This window comes from Procambarus clarkii, chromosome 71, assembly GCF_040958095.1.
Source record: "Procambarus clarkii isolate CNS0578487 chromosome 71, FALCON_Pclarkii_2.0, whole genome shotgun sequence".
Taxonomy (NCBI): domain Eukaryota; kingdom Metazoa; phylum Arthropoda; class Malacostraca; order Decapoda; family Cambaridae; genus Procambarus; species Procambarus clarkii.
The window spans coordinates 9,211,852-9,231,552 of record NC_091220.1 but is presented as its reverse complement, the minus strand read 5'-3'; the positions used below and the strand labels follow the sequence as shown (position 1 = coordinate 9,231,552).

General features: G+C 47.3%; 1 protein-coding gene across 12 annotated transcripts in view; it reads left to right on the top strand.

Moving 5' to 3' along the window:
* rdgB (retinal degeneration B) overlaps positions 1–19,701 on the top strand; it is a 507,955-nt gene that overhangs the window by 238,621 nt on the left and 249,633 nt on the right. For all 12 annotated transcript variants that reach the window (XM_069311958.1, XM_069311951.1, XM_045726080.2 and 9 more), the window contains 2 exons: positions 11,112–11,300; positions 16,089–16,239. In XM_069311958.1, coding sequence (XP_069168059.1) covers positions 11,112–11,300; positions 16,089–16,239 — 340 coding nt within the window. The remainder of the gene's footprint in view (positions 1–11,111; positions 11,301–16,088; positions 16,240–19,701) is intronic.

Sequence of the window (19,701 nt, the reverse complement as noted above, 5' to 3'; positions counted from 1 at the left end):
CATACTTTTTTTGCTGTAATATTATTCAATAGTGTGTAGTTTGATATATTTATATAATAAAATGAGTGAATCGTTGGTGTACTCAAAAATATGGTGTGCATATTGTTGATTCAATTATGTTCATCAATCAGTGAACAAATACTTTGTCGGTTATTACACTATAAGCACAGGTTATATATAAGTATTTGCATGTTTTGTTCACTATAACGAACCACTAAGTAGCTATTATGAGTCAAAAAGTAATGAGGAGTGACCGCAGTGTACCAGCCAGCCACTCTCGCCCTCCCTCCAGTCATCTGACTCACCCTCATTCTCCTCCCACAATAATGTTTTTGCTCTAATTCACTATATACAGGCGTTATATATAAGTATCTACATGTTTTGTTCACCATAACTGTACATCTAAGCTTGTATGGTGAGTAAAGGCACAGCGATGTGGCTACTCACACAGTCAGCTGATCTGCGGCCGCCCTCAAGGACATACGCACTAATATTTCTCCTCCAACAATACTGTGTGGTGTTATTATGCTATATATCTTATATACAGACGTTATATATAAGTATCTACAAGTTTTGTTCACCATAACTGTACATCTAAGCTTGTATGGTGAGTAAAGGCACAGAGATGTGGCTACTCACACAGTCAGCTGATGGCTGCCGCCCTCAAGGCCAGACGCACAAATATTTCTCCTCCAACAATACTGTGTGGTGTTATTACGCTATATACACACATTATATATAAATATCTACTTGTTTTATTCATCATACTTGTACAAATAAACTGGTATGGTGCCCAAAGACCATCGTGGTAACCAGTAAACAACACCGTCGTCTGCACGGTGGCGTCGTGCAGACGACGCCACCGCCCTCACCAAAATGGCGGCTCCAAACCTTCTCTTGCTGTTTATACCCTCTATACGCACGTTATATATAAGTATCTACATTTGTGTTCACCATAACGAACCACTAAGCTGGTATGGTGAGTGCAGTCAATAAAAGGTGGCCACACACAGTCAAAAGACATCGCCACCACTCTCCCTCCCACAGCATTACACCTCCTTCCATGGCGCACAGCGCTAAATATCACCACAATCCTGCTATTATCAGAACCCTGGTCAGTTTTATCACAGTCAGGGGTCTTCTGTAATAATATCATCGCTACATAATAGCATGAACAAGTATAATTTGGCATTTTTAGGCGATGCTGTGGTCACAAGCTGAACAGCAGTGCTGTTAGCTCATGCTGCGTGCATCAGGCTTGGTTGCTCACTCAATACTGAGGCCAATAACACCCGGGAGTTTGGCCCACGATTTTTTTTAAAAATGGCGTCTGTTTACAAGAGCCCTGATGAAGGTGTGGTGAACCCCGTGTATCCATGGGCTGTTTAAATCTTGCGTAGTACTCCAACACATCATATGACGTGATGCGCAGTTTACTGGAACAACGTCCAGCACGTCATATGAAGTGATGCGCACTTTAAGGGTTAAAGTTGAAGTCTCCCAGTACCAACAATCGGGATTTATCTTGTCAGCTCTTACCATAATCTCTCATGATCATTATGAGGCCTCATCGTTTGTGTGGCAACATTTTATTGTCTGGACTCACCATGCCAGCTTAGTGGTTTGCTATGGTAAACACACATGTAGATACTTATACATAACGTGTGTATAGAGTGTAATAACAGCAAAAGGAGTTTGTTGGGAGAAGCCATTTTGGTGAGGGAGTGAGTGAGGCTGTCGTCTGCTGGCTACTGTGTGACTTGTCCTGCAGTGGCCACTATGCTGTTTGGATACCATACCAGTTTAGTTGTACAGTTATGGTAAATAAAACATGTAGATACTTATTTATAATGTGTCTATATAGTGTAATAACACCACAAACAGTATGGTTTGGTGGGGGGGGGGGGGAATGTTAGTGCGTCTGGCCTTGAACCAGTGTGGGAGGCAGCCGTCAACTGTGTGTGGGGCGACCTTTCTTTTATTGCCTGAACTCGCCATGCCAGCTTGGTTGTACAGTTATGGTGAACAAAACATGTAGATACTTATTTATAATGGGTGTAAATAGTGTAATAAAAACAATAATAGTATGGTGGGAAACAGAATTTTGGTGAGTGGGTGTTAAAGGCGGGAGTCAACCAGCTGGCTGCTGTGTCGTGGCCACTCTTGTTGTTTTGGGCTCACCAATCCAACTTAGTGGTTCGTTATGGTGAACACATATGTAGATAGGTATATACAATATGTGCATTTATAGTGTAATAACAGCAAAAATACTGTTTGATTGATCGTAGAATATAATATACATGTCACATATATGAGCCCCATAATTTTGAGGATAGCAATGTTCCACACATTGAACTATATAAATTCCACAAATTACACACTTTTAAATAATATAACGGCAAAAAACCAGAGAAGAAACAAATGAGAAACATGAGAATAATTGTGAAAAATGATATTCACGGCAACTGGCGCCCCACGAGGTGGTGGGGCCTCGTGACCTTGAGCACTCCATCGCTCAGCGCCCATAATATGCTCAACTTCCCAGCTCCATCGCGGCTAAAGTATGTCACATACAATATTTTTTTTAGTTTCCCGTGATCAGAAACTGCATTTGAACATTATAATAAGAGAAAATAATTTTTTTGAAAGAATTTATTTTTGGCGTACCATGGGTGTGTCATATTTTAATACAGAGCAGTTCAATGGTTAAGTTTCTGTAGTATGCTGTCAGAAATTCCTTTATTTGATCCAAGAGTTGCAAATGCTTACAAGGGTTGCTTCAATTGCTGTTCTAAATTCATTCCAGTAAGAGAGAGTTTCCTTTTCCTGGCAAAGCACCAGTTGCATCACAGCCTGACCCACCATGATGAGCAGGCAACACAGTAGCCTCTATGGTGCCTAATGATAATATTTCTGCAATATTTCTGTTCTTGAGTTCGACATAAGGAAAGACTGTGCCGGGAGTTTTGGCCATCTTTTAACAGTAAGTACCAGAACATCAGTATCATGGGTAAAGAAAATTAGTCTTACTGGTCCTCTTTCTCATTTACAGCATGAAGAATCATCTTTGTATCAGCTTCTTCCTTTTTCGAAAGAAGAAAGAATTCCAAGTCACAATGTGTAGAAACAGCTTTTGTATGCCTTGCTGCTACTAGATCTTTATTTCTCTCCCTTGTGTAATGAATAATATTTTTGTGGAGAGCCCCTTCGGCTCCCCGAGCTATACCCGGCTGATGTGTATATATTAGACCGTGGCAACAGTCAACTGTTGCCACAGACCGTGGCAATAGTTGAGTAGCACTGGCTACCCAACCCCAGTTCAGTGGCTATTGTGTTTGGTGGGAGTCGATCGACTCTGGCTCCATCCTCTTGAGCAGTGCTGTCCATTGAAGTGTTATTGTTCTGTAATTACCTAAGTGTAGTTACAGGATGAGAGCTACGCTCGTGGTGTCCCGTCTTCCCAGCACTCTTTGTCATATAACGCTTTGAAACTACTGACGGTCTTGGCCTCCACCACCTTCTCACTTAACTTGTTCCAACCGTCTACCACTCTATTTGCGAAGGTGAATTTTCTTATATTTCTTCGGCATCTGTGTTTAGCTAGTTTAAATCTATGACCTCTTGTTCTTGAAGTTCCAGGTCTCAGGAAGTCTTCCCTGTCGATTTTGTCAATTCCTGTTACTATTTTGTATGTAGTGATCATATCACCTCTTTTTCTTCTGTCTTCTAGTTTTGGCATATTTAATGCTTCTAACCTCTCCTCGTAGCTCTTGCCCTTCAGTTCTGGGAGCCACTTAGTAGCATGTCTTTGCACCTTTTCCAGTTTGTTGATGTGCTTCTTAAGATATGGGCACCACACAACAGCTGCATATTCTAGCTTTGGCCTAACAAAAGTCATGAACAATTTCTTTAGTATATCGCCATCCATGTATTTAAATGCAATTCTGAAGTTAGAAAGCATAGCATAGGCTCCTTGCACAATATTCTTTATGTGGTCCTCAGGTGATAGTTTTCTATCTAGAACCACTCCTAGATCTCTTTCTTTATCAGAATTCTTTAATGATTTCTCACATAATATATAGGTTGTGTGGGGTCTATGTTCTCCTATTCCACATTCCATAACATGACATTTATTAACATTAAATTCCATTTGCCAAGTGGTGCTCCATATACTTATTTTGTCCAGGTCTTTTTGAAGGGCATGACAGTCATCTAAATTTCTTATCCTTCCTATTATCTTAGCATCATCAGCAAACATGTTCATATAATTCTGTATACCAACTGGTAGATCATTTATGTACACAATAAACATCACTGGTGCAAGAACTGAACCCTGTGGTACTCCACTTGTGACATTTCTCCATTCTGATACATTGCCTCTGATTACTGCCCTCATTTTTCTATCAGTCAGAAAATTTTTCATCCATGATAGAAGCTTACCTGTCACCCCTCCAATATTTTCCAGTTTCCAGAACAACCTCTTATGTGGAACTCTGTCGAAAGCCTTTTTTAGGTCCAGATAGATGCAGTCAACCCAACCATCTCTTTCCTGTAATATCTCTGTGGCTCGATCATAGAAACTGAGTAAATTCGATACACAGGATCTTCCAGATCGAAAACCATACTGTCTGTCTGATATTATATCATTTCTCTCTAGGTGTTCTACCCATTTAGTTTTGATTAGTTTTTCCAATACTTTCACTATTACACTTGTCAATGATACAGGTCTATAATTGAGGGGGTCTTCCCTGCTGCCACTTTTGTAGATTGGAACTATGTTAGCCTGTTTCCACCCGTCTGCTACGATTCCTGTACACAGGGATGCCTGAAAGATCAGGTGAAGTGGAATGCTGAGCTCAGATGCACATTCTCTCAGAACCCATGGTGAAACGCCATCTGGGCCAGCTGCTTTGTTCTTACCGAGCTCCTTGAGCATTTTTTCCACTTCGTCTCTAGACACCTCTATGTGTTCTATGTTGTTCTCTGGAATTCTTATTGTATCTGGTTCCCTAAAGATTTCATTTTGTACAAACACACTTTGGAACTTTTCGTTTAGTGTTTCACACATTTCCTTTTCATATTCCGTGAATCTATTTCCCATTTTCAACCTCTGAATATTATCCTTTACCTGCAATTTGTTGTTTATGAATTTATAGAATAGACCTGGTTCTGTTTTACATTTGTCCGCAATCCCTTTTTCAAAATTTCTTTCTGCCTCTCTCCTCACTGCCATGTAGTTGTTTCTCGCATCTTTGTATCGCTGGTATGTTTGGGGGTTCGGCCTCTTCCTGTATTGATTCCATTTTTGTGTCTTTCGGTCTCTAGCCCTCTCGCAATTTCTATTGAACCAATCCTGTTTCCTAGTTCTGCATCTCTGTTTTGGTATAAATTTTTTTGTGCCTTTATCATATATTTCACAAAACTTGCCATACATCTCATTCACTTCCTTGCCTAGCATCAAGTCTGTCCAATTATACTCACTAAAAAAATTTCTAAGGTCACCATAATGTCCTCTCCTGAAGTCTGGTTTTTCAACTGCTTCAACCTCCTTATTTTCTTCCAGCTTATAACGCATTGCATACTTTATTCCCAAAAAGACATGGTCACTTTTACCCAAGGGAGGAAGGTACTGAATGTCAAATATCTCTTCCTCCTTCCTGGTAAATATCAAATCTAGCATGGAGGGAACGTCCCCTTCCCTCATCCTCGTAGCTTGTTTAACATGTTGATACAAGAATGTTTCCAGGATGAGGTCTACAAATTTACAGGTCCAAAAATCTTCTGTTTTAGCTTCATATGCTTCCCAGTCTATGGATTTCAAGTTGAAGTCACCGACTATCAACAGTCGTGATCTATCGTTATCCGCTCTCGCTATAATCTCTCTCATTATTGTTATAAGACCTTCACGTTTACTATCTAGCTCCTCCTTTGACCATGTGCTGCTTGGCGGTGGACTATATGCATTTATCATCATTAGTTTATCATCCTCATAGCAGATCTCTAGTGCTATTATGTCAACTTCTTGTGGATTGGCAGTCATTATTTCCTTCACCTTTAGGTGTTCTTTTACCAGCACAGCAACGCCACCGCCTTTCCTAATTTTTCTGTCCCGTCTCCAAATTGAGTAGCCCCTTGGGAATATGACCTCATTTAAAATTACATCTTCAAGTTTTGTCTCCGTGAGTGCAACAATGTCTGGTGTCTGCAGCTGTATTACATCACTTAACTCCAGTATCTTCGATCTCACTCCATCTATGTTGGTGTATGCAATCTTCAGGAACTTGTTCCCCCTCTCCTTATTCTTCACTCCCCCTCTCTCTATTGATTTTGTTGGTTTGCCTTTATGTACCACTTTACTGGTTTGCCTACCCCTATCACTTTGTAGAAAAAAGAATTTATTTCTTCTTCATTTCTGCTCTCATTTAAATGTTTTGCCTCGGCAAGGTTCAGTTTCAGCTTCTCTCTATCTTCTTTTGAAAGATCTCGTCTTAATGACCACCCTTTCCCATCCTCATCCCTTTGCAATTTTCTAGCATTCCTTAGTACTTCTTCCATCTGTTTGGCACCGTTTAGGGTGATCCTCAAAGGTCGATCTTTCCCTTTTACGTACCTGCCTATTCTCCTGTAGTCGCACACATTCTCTCTGTTTGTAAGACCTTCCACGAGGCCAACAATTTTATCTACTACTTTAGCTTCTTCTACAGCTCTTTCTGACCTAGATGTTATCGCCTTTTCTTTGCAGCCAAAAATGATCAGGGACTTACTCCGATCAACTGTGTTTTGCACCAACTTCGGGTTAGATGCCAATTCTTTCCTCACTTCTAGCCTAATGTTTGTTTTATCTTGGTTGCTGCAGTGGTTCTGTGTGGTGGTATGCAAGCCAGGAGTAACACTAGAGTACTGGAGCTGCATGCGCCTAGGGCCACCTTCCCTAGGTGCTCTGTAAGGCCCTTGCGGTATAGGGTTATCTTTCATAGGCCGTTCAGGAGTCTACCTCCTTGTGGTTCTTTTGCTGCTCGGTGATTGCCCGCCATTGGGGTCAGCTGGGGTTGTTCTTACTCTTGTTTGACCTTGGGTAGGAGGTAGTATCGTCACTGATTGGGGTACAAGGTACTGTGCAGCGGTCTGATATACGCATAGTGGCCGGTTCTGTTTTCCTAGAACGTTTTGCTTCTGCTGGGTTTTTCTATTTCTTGTGTTTTGTTTTGCCTGGTGGGAGGCCTTCCTGGTGGGAGGTCTGCCTGGTGTGGCTGTAGGACCACTTGTATGATTTTTGTGGCCCTTCGCTAGGACCCCATGATTGCACACGTCACAGGGGGTTCAGCTTTTAGTTTGTTTGCTTGGTAGCTCTGAAATAACCAGTTAGCAGTACCTTGTTTGGACTTCCCTTAGCAGTCAGCCTAAGGGCCTTTTACCCATTGGGACTCATTGGTCCGAAGGAGGAGATCTCTGAATCTCGCCTCACTTCGTGCAAGTTTGAAGGGTGCTCTGTCCCCCTTGTGACATTCAAGGATGGTGACATTCACCAGCTTTGCCTCCATCATGCTGCCTGTTGGGTCAATGACATCTTTGTCCCAGAGTCTTATGAGTGGTGTTCCTTGCATGTACTCCAATTCACTCAGTCCGATAATACTGTTGATCGGGTGCAGGCAGCATCTGCATTGTGTGTGCAGTTTGGCTTGCTGCGACACTCTAGGTTACTTGCCTTTCCGGATGTCCCACACTGCCCCGCTTTGGTTATAAAGACCTGGACTTGAAGGTGTTAATCGCCTCGACTCTGGTTCAGTCCACACCCCCCTCATCCTCTGTTGTGGTTCATTCTGATCCTCCCCCCTCACCCTGCTTCCGGCCCCAAATTGGATTGGCTTGAGGAGGATGTGGAGGTGCTTAGGGCCATTCCTGGGTCTGGTGCCTTGGTCTCGGCGGCACCGTCCCATCTGAACCCCTGGGTCTATTGCCCCCTCCTTTTGGATGACTACTCTGTCCCAGGTCCGGCTTCTCTTGGAGCCAAGTGCTTGGATGTAGCCCCTGGACCTCTGAGACGCATATTGGCACGTCCCGATTCATCCGGGGTTCAGGGACTGGCTCGGTTTTGCTGTGAGACATCAGGATTACTGCTTTTGTTGCTTTTTGGCTTGAATTTGTCACTTCGCATTTTCACACTCCTTACCCCGGGTTGTGATGGCCAGTCTGTGTCTATTAGGGGTTCGGGTTCTGGCCTGTTTTAACGACTGGCTGGTCTGTGCTCCCAGCTGGTCCGCATTTCTGATCGCCAGGGATTTGGTTCTTTCCCAGCTCACCGGGTTTGGGATCCTGGCGAACTGGAGGAAGTCCCATCTAATTCCCTCTCAGGTTTGGTCTTGGCTGGGTCTTGTGTGGGACTCTTGGACTGCTTCCTTGTCTCTCCCTCCTTCGCTTGTTTCTGGGAGGCTCCTGGGTCACTTACAGGTTGCCCGAGGATTTGTGCAGGAGCCTGAACTTTGCCATGATGGCCTACTCACTGGGTCGGGTTTGGCTTAGTCGGCTATTCTGGTTCCCTATGGGATGTCTCTTCTGCCTTTCTCACGATCGCTGGGTTTGGCCTCCGGGTGCCTTGCGTCAGCTGCTATGTCACCGGCTTCCTTTAAGGGTTTTTCAGGGTTTTCGGGGTTCTGCCTTGGTGCCTGACATGTCGTCTCTTGGCTGGGGCTTTGTGACAAGTGCTCACCAGGCCGGCCAGGGTCAGTGGGGTCCATCCTTCCATCGGGCCTACAGCACAGTGCAGGAGTTTGTGGCCATGTGGATGTCGCTTCGGAGAGTTCGGGTTGCTTGCGGATCGATGATCCGACTCCATTTGGACTGCTCCCCCTGTGGTTCATCGGGTGACACGTTTGCTAATTTCTCTGGGTTTATCTCTCCTGGCCCTTCGCGTTCGGAGGGTGTCCAATGTCCTGGTGAATAGCCTGTCTCGGTTCATTCCCCCCTGTCCACGGAATGGACACTCGATGCCGACTCATTCAGTTGACTCTGCCGGACATATGGGCTCCCGGAGGTGGACCTCTTTGCATTGGCATGGTCGAGGCGTCTCCCAGTATAAGTGACGCCCTTCCCCGACTGCAAAGCTGTCAGGGTCGATGCCTTGGGGCAGGACTTGTCGAGGTGGGGTTACCTGTTAAACCTGTCTCCCTGGTTAGACTTACCAAGGAGAGTAGTCCTCTTGGCTCCTTGGTGGCTGGCCCAGCCTTGGTTTTAGGCGCTGTTTGCTCAGTGTCCGAACCCGAGGGTCTTCCCGGGGCTCCGCCTTTTCAGCAGATCAGTCAAGTCTGTTACGTGGCTGATTCGATCTTCTCCTTGAGTCTTCGCGTTTGGTCTTTCTGACTTGAGTCTATCACCACTTGTATGGTGAGCAGGTGGCTTTGTTGATGGTGTCTCACCTGCGTGATTAGTCTCGGTGGCAGTATGAAGTTTCCTGGCAGTCCTTTCATTATTTCCATTATTTTTTGCCCCTTTGTCGGTTTACTTCTGTCTCTGATTAGGTTGTTTAGTCCTTCCTTTCGTGTTATTCCAGAACCGGCAGGACCGTCATGCTGAATACTGTCGCCTCGTATCGTGCGTCGTCGGCGGAGCTGCTGCAGCTTGCGTTTGGCATTGATGTTACTTTTGCACCCTTCCACAAGCTGTCTCGGGCATTGTTTTACCTCTGGCCTGCTCGTGTGCCGCCTGAATCGTCTTGGTCCTTGGATTTGGTGTTCTCTTTTCTCTTTCTTCCCCTCGGTTTGTGGTGGCTCCCCCTTTGGTTTAGGATTGTTTCTTCAAGGCTCTTTTCTTATTAGCATTGTCCTCTGGGGGTTGGGTCCGGGAGCTTCGTGCTCTCCTCCAGCGCAGGGGTTTCTGCTCTTTTGGTCCAGGTGGTAGGTATGTTCGTTTGCAGCTGTCTCCTTTTTTTATTGCGAAGAAGGAAACGGCTGCTTTCTGGAGGGGGTCCTTGGATTGTTGATGCTTGGTTGGTTCGGCCAGGGGTGCATCATGTGTTATGTTCGGTCGCGGCTCTCTGCTGTTACCTGCGCGCCATGGCCTCTGTGGCTGGGAATGCCCTTTGGGTTGAACCGTTTTCCCCTCTTCCCTGTTCCAGGGGTTCGTGTTTCTCAGGTTGTCCTCAGGGTTATTCGGTCTAGCCAGCCTGTGGTCTACCCCCGTGCCTACGGCGTTCGTAGGTTTGTTGTACTGGCTGCCATCTTTGGTAACATGTCTTGGGCTGACATTCGGGCACAGTGTTTTTGGTGGTCGAATAGGGTCCTGGCCACTCGCTACCTTGTCAGTGTTCCGGGGCCGAGTCGGGCCTGTGTCGCTTTGGGTTGGCAAGTGCAGCCAGTTGTCTCGAGTTTGAGTTGAGGTGCGAGTGCTGACCGCCTCCCGGGTAAGTCCCTCTTGTTTTTGCCCTTTGGTAAATAGCTCCAGGGAGCCAAAGGGGCTCCCCCCCAGAAAACCAGCGTTGAATGTAATGAAATGCCATTTTCTGGGTGAGACCTGGAGGCTCCTCGGCAACCCTCCCTCCCTCCAGTCAGTGGTTTTTCTCATGTTTTTGACATTCAGCCTCAGAACTGGGGTGTGGATAGCCGGCGTGAGGGTCTGGGGCTCCCCCTTTCCCCTCCTGGGGAGGGGGGGAACTGGCCAAACAGCGTGGCGGTGACATGGCGACATCGTGCTCGTTGGCTCATTTTCATTTTGGGGAGTTCTGTCGAACAGTTCGGCTTTCAGTAGCAATTTCTTAATCAGAATTGGGATTTGTTTTGAGGCACTTATCTTTTTGGGAGCCTGACCCGGTCAATGGCAAACAAAGAATGCTGCCTACCACACGGGGGTTTCTATAGGCCATTCCTCCTCGTACCTCTTTGTGGGGATCAGGTTCTGGCTTGTGGTCTCCTGTAGGCCTAAGAATTCCATTCGCTTGACTGATGCCAGGGTCTAATACATTCATATCAGCTCGGATAGCTCCGGGAAGCCTGTGGGTGTCAGCCAGAAAATGGCGTTTCATTACATTCAACGCTGAGTTTTTAGACCATTGAAAGTTGAACAAATATATAGACATCTAAGATTATATTTTAGCTGAACATTTTTTTCTCACTTTACAGATAGCATCTTCTCACAAGCATTCATGTCAAGAGTAGCTGCTGAACGTCATAATCGAGTGTTGGGTCGCAGCATGGAAGCCTCAGCCCCATCATCCCCATCCCATTCCCCGTCCCACCAGCCTGGCCCATGTTCCACAACGGTTCTTCTTCTGGTAATTCATGCTGGATCCGTCCTTGACCCAACATCAGGCAAGTATACATACTGTCAAATGCTTTACAAGGTTTATAACAGCCTTGTCCAGCCAGGGTCTTCCTGGCTAGTGGACAATCATGTTTTCTCCCGAGTTTTGGTGCAGTTTCTGTGGAGAGGCCCTCCAGCTCTCCGGGTTGATGTGTATATATTAGACCATGGCAACAGTCAATCGATGGAGTTCTTAGTCTACTGGGGACCACAAGCCAGCACCCCCTATGTAGTTGGGAGCAGTCCGTCTGCCATCTATCAGGTCAGGCAGCCCAGGAAGGTAGGAATCTAAAAACAAACAGCTGGTTAAAAATTGCAAGCCAAAAGTCGAACGAGCAAGCGGAATTCCCCAATCAGAAAACAAGCAAACAAGCATGACGTCACCACAGCCGCCACACCTCTAACAGAGACGTTAGAAAGAATTTTTTCAGTGTCAGAGTAGTTAATAAATGGAATGCACTAGGAAGTGATGTGGTGGAGGCTGACTCCATACACAGTTTCAAATGTAGATATGATAGAGCCCAGTAGGCTCAGGAATCTGTACACCAGTTGATTGACAGTTGAGAGGCGGGACCAAAGAGCCAAAGCTCAACCCCCGCAAGCACAATTAGGTGAGTACAATTAGGTGAGTACCTCTGTCTGAGCAGCTCCCCCCCCCCTTCCCAGGAGGGAGAAGGGGAAGGGGGCCCCAGACTTCCCGTGCCAGTTGCCCAACTCCAGTTATGAGGCTGTTGTATTGGGTGGCAGTCGATCGACTCTGGGTCCAATCCTTGAGCAGTGCTGTGCCTTGTGGTGGTGTGCGAGCCAGGTGTAATTCCCGAAGTACTGGGGATGCATGCACCTAGGGGTCACCTTCCGTAGGTGCTCTATAAGTACTGACCTTGCAGTTTGAGGTTACCTTCCATGAACTGTTCAGAGACTACCTCCGCAGGGTTCTTTTGCTGCTCAGTGATTGTCCGCCCTTGGGGTCAGCTGGGGTTTTCCTACCCCTGTTTGGCCTTGGGTAGGAGGTAGTATCGTCGCTGGCTGGGGTGCAAGGGACTGTGCAGCTCTCTTAATACACTCAGCAATCAGTTCTGTTCCTCCTGGAGGTGTTGTGCTTTTGCAAGGTGTTTCTTTTCTTTTCTTTTGTTTTATTTTGCCTGTGGGGGGGTCTGCCTGGTGTGGCTGTAGGACTACTTGTATTATTTTGATGGCCCTCCGCTAGGTCCCCATGATTGCACACATTGCAGGGGTTCAGATTTTTTTTATTTGTTTGCTAGTTCTGGGTTAACCAGTTAGCAGAACCTTGCTTGGGTTTCCCTTAGCAGTTGGCCTAAGGGCCCTGGAAACCCAAATTGGGGCTCAGTGGTTCGATGGATGCGTCCTCCGAGTCCCATCTCGCTTTGTGCAAGTTTGAAGGTTGCTCTGTCCCCTTGCCTCAGGGTGACACTCAATGTTTTTTGCCTCCGCCTTGCTGCCTGATGCCTTTGACCCGGAGTCCTGCAAGTGGTGTTACTTGCTTGTACTCCAGTTCAACCAGTCCACCGCTATTGATATTCGGGTACAGGCACAGCTCTAGCACAAGACGACGGAGCCATGTTGTTGGGGCCCGTGCTGATGGTGGCGGTGGTGTTGGGGCCCGTGCTGATGGTGGCGGTGGTGTTGGGGTCCATGCTGATGGTGGCGGTGGTGTTGGGGCCCGTGCTGATGGTGGCGGTGGTGTTGGGGCCCGTGCTGATGGTGGCGGTGGTGTTGGGGCCCGTGCTGATGGTGGCGGTGGTGTTGGGGCCCCGTGCTGATGGTGGCGGTGTTGTTGGGGCCCGTGCTGATGGTGGCGGTGTTGTTGGGGCCCGTGCTGATGGTGGCGGTGGTGTTGGGGCCCGTGCTGATGGTGGCAGTGGTGTTGGGGCCCGTGCTGATGGTGGCGGTGTTGTTGGGGCCCGTGCTGATGGTGGCGGTGGTGTTGGGGCCCCGTGCTGATGGTGGCGGTGGTGTTGGGGCCCGTGCTGATGGTGGCGGTGGTGTTGGGGCCCCGTGCTGATGGTGGTGTTGGGGCCCGTGCTGATGGTGGCGGTGGTGTTGGGGCCCGTGCTGATGGTGGCGGTGGTTTTGGGGCCCGTGCTGATGGTGGCGGTGGTGTTGGGGCCCGTGCTGATGGTGGCGGTGGTGTTGGGGCCCGTGCTGATGGTGGCGGTGGTGTTGGGGCCCGTGCTGATGGTGGCGGTGGTGTTGGGGCCCGTGCTGATGGTGGCGGTGGTGTTGGGGCCCGTGCTGATGGTGGCGGTGTTGTTGGGGCCCGTGCTGATGGTGGCGGTGGTGTTGGGGCCCGTGCTGATGGTGGCGGTGTTGTTGGGGCCCGTGCTGATGGTGGCGGTGGTGTTGGGGCCCCGTGCTGATGGTGGCGGTGGTGTTGGGGCCCGTGCTGATGGTGGCGGTGGTGTTGGGGCCCCGTGCTGATGGTGGTGTTGGGGCCCGTGCTGATGGTGGCGGTGGTGTTGGGGCCCGTGCTGATGGTGGCGGTGGTTTTGGGGCCCGTGCTGATGGTGGCGGTGGTGTTGGGGCCCGTGCTGATGGTGGCGGTGGTGTTGGGGCCCGTGCTGATGGTGGCGGTGGTGTTGGGGCCCGTGCTGATGGTGGCGGTGGTGTTGGGGCCCGTGCTGATGGTGGCGGTGGTGTTGGGGCCCGTGCTGATGGTGGCGGTGTTGTTGGGGCCCGTGCTGATGGTGGCGGTGGTGTTGGGGCCCGTGCTGATGGTGGCGGTGGTGTTGGGGCCCGTGCTGATGGTGGCGGTGGTGTTGGGGCCCGTGCTGATGGTGGCGGTGGTGTTGGGGCCCGTGCTGATGGTGGCGGTGGTGTTGGGGCCCCGTGCTGATGGTGGCGGTGGTGTTGGGGCCCGTGCTGATGGTGGCGGTGGTGTTGGGGCCCGTGCTGATGGTGGCGGTGGTGTTGGGGCCCGTGCTGATGGTGGCGGTGGTGTTGGGGCCCGTGCTGATGGTGGCGGTGGTGTTGGGGCCCGTGCTGATGGTGGCGGTGGTGTTGGGGCCCGTGCTGATGGTGGCGGTGGTGTTGGGGCCCGTGCTGATGGTGGCGGTGGTGTTGGGGCCCGTGCTGATGGTGGCGGTGGTGTTGGGGCCAAAAGCAAAATCACTAGTGTACTTGTGTGGGAGGATTGAGAGAGGTTTGTCACACAAATTCCAACATTTGATGGTACCAATATTGGTGTGACACCCTTATTCCCGTATACTGGTGATGATATGGCTGAAGTTGACTATTTTATGGCATATTTTGATCAAGAATTCATGGACCATCTCAATGCAGAGACGAACAGATATGCTCACAGCATATTTGTTCTTCTTCGGCATTTTACCTGCCTTTCACATGACACGATGGAAAGACACGACAAATGAGGAAATGTACATGTTTCTCGCATTGAGTATGATGATGAAACATCCTGAAATCACGTGATCCAGGATTATTGGAGCAAAGGCTGCCTTGTTCCATCCCCTGTATTCAACAGGTACATGTCATGTGATAGGTTCCTGCTGCTTCTCACTTTGAGAACAATGATAATGAAGACAGACAGGACAGACTGTGGAAGGTGCAGAAGATATTTAGTGATATGAGAGGAAAGTTCCGTGACCTGTACAGAATGTCATGATTGATGAATTGCATCCTCTTCAAAGGATGACTGAAGTTCAAGTAGTACAGTCCATCAAAGTGGCACTGGTTTGGACTCAAGCTTTTCGTGCTATGTGATTGCAAAACTGTTATTTTCATGGACATGATACTGTATTCAGGTACAGATGTTGACATATCAGGTCAAGATCCACACGGGTTCTCAGGCAGTGTCGTGAAAACACTCGTGGAACCGTTGCTGAACAGAAGACATATCCTGTTCACGGACAACTACTATACCAGCCCCTTGCTGACCAGATTCCTCCTTGACAACAACACCGGCGTATGTCTCACTGTCAAGGCCCGCAGGAAGGAAAGGCCAGTGTTTGGCATTGGTATTACAGTGGGTGACTGCCAGCTGCCAAACTGAACAAATCTTATCAGTGTGCTGGAGGGACAGATGCGAGGTGAATATGTTGACAACTCTTCACACCGGTGCCATGTTGGATAGTGGCAAAGTGAACTTTGCAACACGGTTCCCAATATATATATAACCCTAATTTTGTCCTTGAATACAACGTAAATATGTAGCTAGTTGATGGCACCAACCATCATGTGACATGATAGTTGATGTTGTTGAGTGTGTGCAAAAATCTGTGAAGTAAATGAAGACATTTTTTTCACCTCATTGACGTCACAGTGCTGAACTGTTTCAATATGTATCTCATGAAATCTGGCAAGAGACCACCCAATACGTACTGTGCATTGAGTGTTGCTCTAGTGTCACAACTTCTCATGAAGTATGGGGTGGAGGGCAGTGTTGTGACGCTTGGGGTGCCAGCAACAATGCCTCACGCAGTTCCCGACAGACTCAGGGGTAAGGAAATTCTGGATGTATACAAGATTGGTTATGTCAGGCACAGCATCATGGGACAAGGGTAAACGTGCCTGTGTTGTCAGCAAGAACACACAACGTAGGGAATGCAAGCGAAGATGCATCTGCACCTGGTGCGTTGAGTGCAAAGTTCCCCCTATGCCCTATTGACATTATTATTATTATTATTATTATTATTATTATTATTATTATTATTATTATTATTATTATTATTATATTATAGAATATACTTTGGTAAATATTTTATATTTGCCCCTCTGCAGTTTGGAAAAAAATTAATATTAATATGGTTGTATATTTTTAGATGTAACAAACAAGAGAAGTGATGTGACAACATTTCGAGGAGCGTTGGAGTCAGTGATGCGACAACACTATCCCCAGATGGTGGGCCATGTGGCTATTAGACTAGTAGCTGCACCAGCAGTGTGCTCTGATGCACTTAATATATTATCCAGGTTAGTGAAGTGAAGTTATTTATGGATGGAAAGTGAGTCTGATGCCAGTTGAAAATGAACATGCTTCCTCTTGCCACATTTTTTGGAAGGGGGCTGTAATGACGGGCATATAAAGGTTAGCTTTTGTTGTTATTAATGTAAATGTTTCTCTTGGGTAATATACCAGTTTGTTTTATTTGTGTTAATTTTTAGTATCATTTGTGTTTGAGAGTATGTATTAGTAAATGAGTATGATTCGTTGTGCAATGTTTTCCTGCACGTTTTCGTGAGAGTAGTGTCCCCGCACTCCACGAGGAAAGAGGGCTGAGACTCTCTCACTTCCAGCCTAATGTTTGTTTAATAAATAAATAAAATAAATATGTTTATTCAGGTAAGGTATATACATACCTACAAGTGATGTTACATTAATGGATTGATATATAGATAGAGCTAGTACATACAATGCCTAAAGCCACTATTACGCAATGCGTTTCGGTCAAGAAAAACATTATTATCTAGAACTTAATACTAATTGAGCATAAAGAATAAAAAGTGTTGAGAACAAATACAAATAAAGATAAAAAAAAGGGGGAACATGACTGAAAAAGCAGCATAAATACAATAGGTTGACAAACAGTGTTGATTAAACAAAAAAAATTACAGACATGGGTTGACAATAGAGGAGTGAGGTAGGTTACAGGGAATTTATTAGGTAGTGTTTAGTTTTTATCTTAAACTGGTTGAGAGAGGTACAGTCCTTAACATGGTTGGGAAGGTCATTCCACATATGCATCAGTGTGTGTTTTATCCTGGTTGCTGCAGTGTTTGGCTTCCTTTACTGCTTCATCTATGTTTCCTTCTCCTTGGTCACCCATGCATAGATGAGTTGCATATCTTTCATGCACTGTTCTATTCCCTGTGTAACTTCCTCCATCTGTACTGACAAAAGCTGTTTTTCCTGTTGGATTTCCTTACCTAGTCATTTATGTTTAAATTTGCTTTAATGTCTTCCAAAGTTATTTTTTAAGAGTTTATTTTCCTCTTCCATGACTTTGCAATTTGTTTCCAATTGATTCTTGTCCTTGCACAAGTCTTTCACTAACCCCTCAAGACCTAAAACTTTGCTACTCAAGTGATCATTACTTTCTTTCAATTTACTAATTATTTCTACACGAGAGTTCACTATAATATCTAATTTTACCAACTTGTTGCGTAGACTGCTCATATCAATGCTTTCTTCATTGAAACTCCCAGGTTCTAGCTCTGTTTTGTTTTCCGCTTGCTGGTGGCCATCTTGAATGTTGTTGTCTGCACTGTAAACACTTGGGCAACTTTTTCTCATCCAAGTTTTTACTTCACTTGGCACAATTGTGTTATCTCACCAATTTTTCCAAAGCACTACACCTTTATGTTCCTTGGGACACCACTCACTATCATCAACCTGTATTACAATACTTAGGATTGTTGAAATATGCTGGATCTCCTCTGATGCAGGTGTTGACACAATGGGTATACATCTGTTCCCTTGTGGCTTACCTCCTGCGTGCTCTGGAATGCACCTTACCTTGAGGTTACCTTGAGGTGCTTCCGGGGCTTAGTGTCCCCGTGGCCAGGTCGTCGACCAGGCCTCCTGGTTGCTGGACTGATCAGCCAGGCTGTTGGACGCGGCCGCTTGCAGCCTGATGTATGAGTCACAGCCTGGTTGATCAGGTATCCTTTGGAGGTGCTTATCCAGTTCTCTCTTGAACACTGTGAGGGGTCGGCCAGTTATGCCCCTTATGTGTAGTGGAAGCGTGTTGAACAGTCTCGGGCCTCTGATGTTGATAGAGTTCTCTCTCAGAGTACCTGTTGCACCTCTGCTTTTCAACGGGGGTATTCTGCACATCCTGCCATGCCTCCTGGTCTCGTGTGATAATAATAGCTTCATAATAGATCCTTCCTCATTCGTGTTTGGATCTTCTTTTCCTTACTAGGTTCGTTATGTGAGGTTCTGGAGTCGTCCAGGATGGTGGACTGGACTGTTTTTTCGACGGAAGCATGGTATACGTTCTGTCGTTCCCATATGCATCAGTGTGTGTTTGTTCGCCCCTGCCCTTCCTTGGGATGTCTGCATTGTGCAGCTTCATGTGCAGGTGCCCACCCTTTCAGTTGCTGACGTTTTGTGTGCCCTTGGCCTTTTGGCTTGGTCTTGTGGTTCTTTTCTCTTTTCAAGCTCTCTTTGCATTGGCTTGAGGAGGATGTGGAGGCGCTTGGGGCCGATCCCGGGTCTGGTGCGTTGGTCTTGGTGGTTTGGGTGTCATCTGCCCTGTTGAAGCTCTTCATGCCGATCCTGCGGGATGGGTTGCAAATAGTTTTGTCTCTGTTTTTTTTCTTCTCGTCTTGTGTATCAGCAGGCGGTGCTTGCTTCTTCCTTGGAATCCGCTTGGGCCCCTGGCTTTTAGGTTTTCTTTGCCTTTTTGTCCTCTGCTGTTTGCAGAGTTTGTGGTGGTGCAGTATCTGCAGGCAGCTTCTTCCAGTTGTCGTCCCATGTCAGACTTGTTGGTTCTCCGGGGGGCCCATGGGGGGGGGGGTTCTTCCCGGAAGAGTCGTGCCAAGGCTCGGGGTACCTCCTGTCATGTTAGTCCAGTGGTGCCAGTTTCGGAGCCAGCACAGCCTTTGGATCCGATGACGTCTGGTTGGTACGATAATCATTTTGCTCATAGACCTGTTTCTCATAAGGGGCGTCAACCTTTTCACAGTTCGTCCCATTGATGGGGCGATAGGGGAAAAGCTTGCACTGTTTGCTCATGCCTGGTCTCACGATTTGTGAGCTTTTCGGGTTGTTTCAGATGGTCTGCAGTGGCACTGGGTGGCCCCTCCTCCTTTGGGGGGTTCGGGGCTGGTGGGGCAGGTCTCTTCTTCTGCTCTCTGTCAGGTCATCTCAGAGTGGGTTTGCTTGGGCGTGGTCGAAATGATCCCATCCCTCAGGTGGGTTTCCCGCCTGTTTGCAGTTCTGAAAAGAGACTGTGCGAACCTGGAGTTCATCCTGGACTTGTCCCGTCTGAACCCCTGGGTCTATTGCCCCTCCTTTCGGATGACTACTCTGTCCCAGCTTCGTCTCCTTTTGGAGCCAGGCACTTGGATGGTGTCCCTGGAACTCAGGGACGCATATTGGCACATCCCGATTCATCCAGGGTTCAGGGATTGGCTCGGTTTTGTTGTTGGGCATCAGGCTTACTGGGTTTGTTGCCTTCCATTTGATTTGAATCTGGCACCTCAAGTGTTCACATGCCTTACCCGGGTCATTGTGGACCAACTGCATCTCTTAGGGGTTCGGGTTCCTTGACAACTGACTGGTCTGGGCTCCAAGCCAATCCGCGTGTCTGCTCGCTAGGTGGGTTGGTTCTTTCACAGCTCGCTGGGTTCAGGTTCCTGGTGAACTAGAGGAAGTCTCATCTGGTTCCTGCTCAGGTTTGGTCTTGGCTGGATCTTGTGTGGGACTCT